This window comes from Rhinopithecus bieti, unplaced genomic scaffold (assembly GCF_001698545.2).
Source record: "Rhinopithecus bieti isolate Rb0 unplaced genomic scaffold, ASM169854v2 scaffold_10584, whole genome shotgun sequence".
Classification (NCBI taxonomy): domain Eukaryota; kingdom Metazoa; phylum Chordata; class Mammalia; order Primates; family Cercopithecidae; genus Rhinopithecus; species Rhinopithecus bieti.
In genome coordinates this window covers 944719-947072 of record NW_016806721.1, presented here as the reverse complement: position 1 = coordinate 947072, position 2354 = coordinate 944719, and the positions used below count along the sequence as shown (strand labels likewise).

Genomic DNA, 2354 nt, shown 5'->3' with positions numbered 1-2354 from the left:
ACGGGCGTGGAGATGCCAGCCAGGGGGGACTTGTATGGACAAAAGGCCAGATAAACTGATTTGGAAAATTCAGGTGCCCCTACCCAGCCCCCCACCCCCAAACTTCAAGGTCGTCAGAATGCCGGAGCACAGAACACTACTTCTTACAGAATGGTTTCTGTATTTTGACTTTTCTCCAAAGACATGGTCTACAAGGAGGTCTCTTGGCTATGAACCCTGCAGACAAGTTTTTGCTTGTGCATCTTGTCCAGCGCGTTTTGCTTGATTTTTAAATCTAGATGCATTTAGGCGGGCGTACCCGTTCGGATTTGTCACAGGCCACCTAACTCTATTCGTCTCACACACGTGTGCCTCCTGTCTGATCCCTGGGAAACAGAGTTTGCAAGCTTTTCCCCTTGACTACTCGACTTTAGCACCAAAGAGAAGTGGGAGTGCAGAAGAAAGGGCGAAATCGCCAACCCAGTGTCAGCAGCGCAGGCGAACTGGGCGCTAGGGAGCGCGGAGGAAAAGGCGGGACGCAGCATGGTGGCCAGTCACTGCGCATGAGCGGCCCGCGTTGCCATGGCAGCTGGGAAGGCGGCGTCTCCCGGAAGACCAGCCCCGCAGAGCTGACGGCATTGAGAGCCATTCCTGTAGGGATCCGCTCCTGACGGGTTCCTGAGCCAGTCTTAACCTGGACAAAGGAAATGAGGAGCCGAGCCTGATGCATTGTGATGGCCATCTGCCCAGAATCGGCCCAAACGGACAAAAGTGCTCTGGCAAACCTTTCTGATGAGACTGAGACTTTGAAGAGCTTTACTGATGAGGTACAGACTTCCAGTTCATTCAGCTCCTCTGGAGGACGGCAGTCATCGCCCCTGACCTCTGGGAGCAAACTGGAGAGGGAAAAGCAGACTCCAAGCTTGGAACAAGGAGACAAACAATCTGAGCTTCTGGACTTCAAAAATTATGAAAAGAAGTTGAGGAAAAAATGGATCAACCACCTCAAGCGCAAAGACTCTAACTTTGAACGGCACCAACCAGACACCAAACTTCAAACAGAAATCACTCATGTATCCGATGAAGAACTGAATGCCCTGAAGTCTTACTGCACCATGAAGATAAATTTGATTCATCACAGAGGGGATTCTAAGAAGAAGACGAGCGGCAGACATAAAAAGCTGCATGTTGGATTGGATGCAGAGGCTTTAGAGAGAGATGCCTTAAGTGGTACTGTACCCAATGAACTTTTGAACAGAATCTACTTTAAAAACTTGAAGACAACGCCAAAACAGAAGACAGCAGCTAAGCAACACATATCTTCTCAGTGTCCCGATTGTAACAGGAAAAGAGCAGAGCTGGCCCTGTCTGCCTTTCTGAAACAAAAGAAGACTTTACTGGAGTCATTTCTACTTCAAGAGAAAATAGATGAACATCTTCATACCAAAGACTTTCTCACCCGTATTGGAGAAGCACATCAAGACTTTCCTAGGCTTTCAGATGACCCCAGAATAATCTGGGAAAGACTGACTGGGAAAAGTCATATCAGATACTCTGGTTTTGAAAGATCAGATACAGAGCAGAAGATGCAGTGAGATGGAAATAGTGCTTGTCATTTACCCTTTTCTCTGCCACTTCTCAAGCCACTTACTCTAACCAAACCAGAGCTGGTGATTGTTAATGATAATGTGTAATGTGGGTAGATGTCTTTGTTGTGTATTTGAGTAATTACCATAATTTCTAGAGGCACTTGGGAAACTAACTTAAGACTTTACTATGCTTCCTTCACAGATTTGAGGACTAAGAACTTTCCCTTTTTTTTCTGATTATAGAAGGCACTGTTGTAGTTAGAATTGTTACAAAAACTTTTACAAAAATCCAAGAGAGCTATGTTGGTAGTTTGGGCTAGGGTGTTGATGGTACAGAAGCAAAGTAGTATGGGGATGTAAGAGAAACTTAAGAAGTAATAACTGTCTTTGGCGATCAAATGGCTATGGGGAATTAATAAATAGATGTTTGAAATGTTATTAAGTCTCTGACTTGTGCGCCCGGAGGAATGATCATTAATTTCATTAAGATAGGAACACCAGAAGAGGACTGTGTTTGATGGGAGTGATGAAGAGTATGATTATTTGGACATATAAGGTGCAGTCGGGACATGCACATTGACAGTTTGAGGAAACATTTGATTATTTATTTTTGCACTTCAGAGGAAAGATATAGCCTAGAGGTGCAAAATAAATTGGCGAGGGCCGGGGGAAGGGTGGGGATCAATGGAATTTAGCTGGAAATTGAAGCAATGGATTCTCAAACTTTTTTGGAAGTGACTAGAGTAAGAAGAGAAGCAGGGTTGATGCCAACTCTTGAGAAATGTC

General features: G+C 45.0%; 1 protein-coding gene across 1 annotated transcript; it reads left to right on the top strand.

The window, feature by feature from the left end:
- Nucleotides 1-596: 596 nt before the first annotated feature.
- CUNH8orf48 (chromosome unknown C8orf48 homolog) lies at nucleotides 597-2006 on the top strand. The gene has a single exon (XM_017877506.1). The coding sequence runs from the start codon at nucleotides 714-716 to the stop codon at nucleotides 1572-1574; it is 861 nt and encodes a 286-aa protein (XP_017732995.1). The 5' UTR covers nucleotides 597-713; the 3' UTR covers nucleotides 1575-2006.
- The last annotated feature ends 348 nt before the right edge of the window (nucleotides 2007-2354 follow it).

What these genes read in the sequence shown, in the direction of transcription:
- CUNH8orf48 (XM_017877506.1), top strand. Translation starts at nt 714, where the DNA reads ATGGCCATCTGCCCAGAATCGGCCCAAACGGACAAAAGTGCTCTGGCA.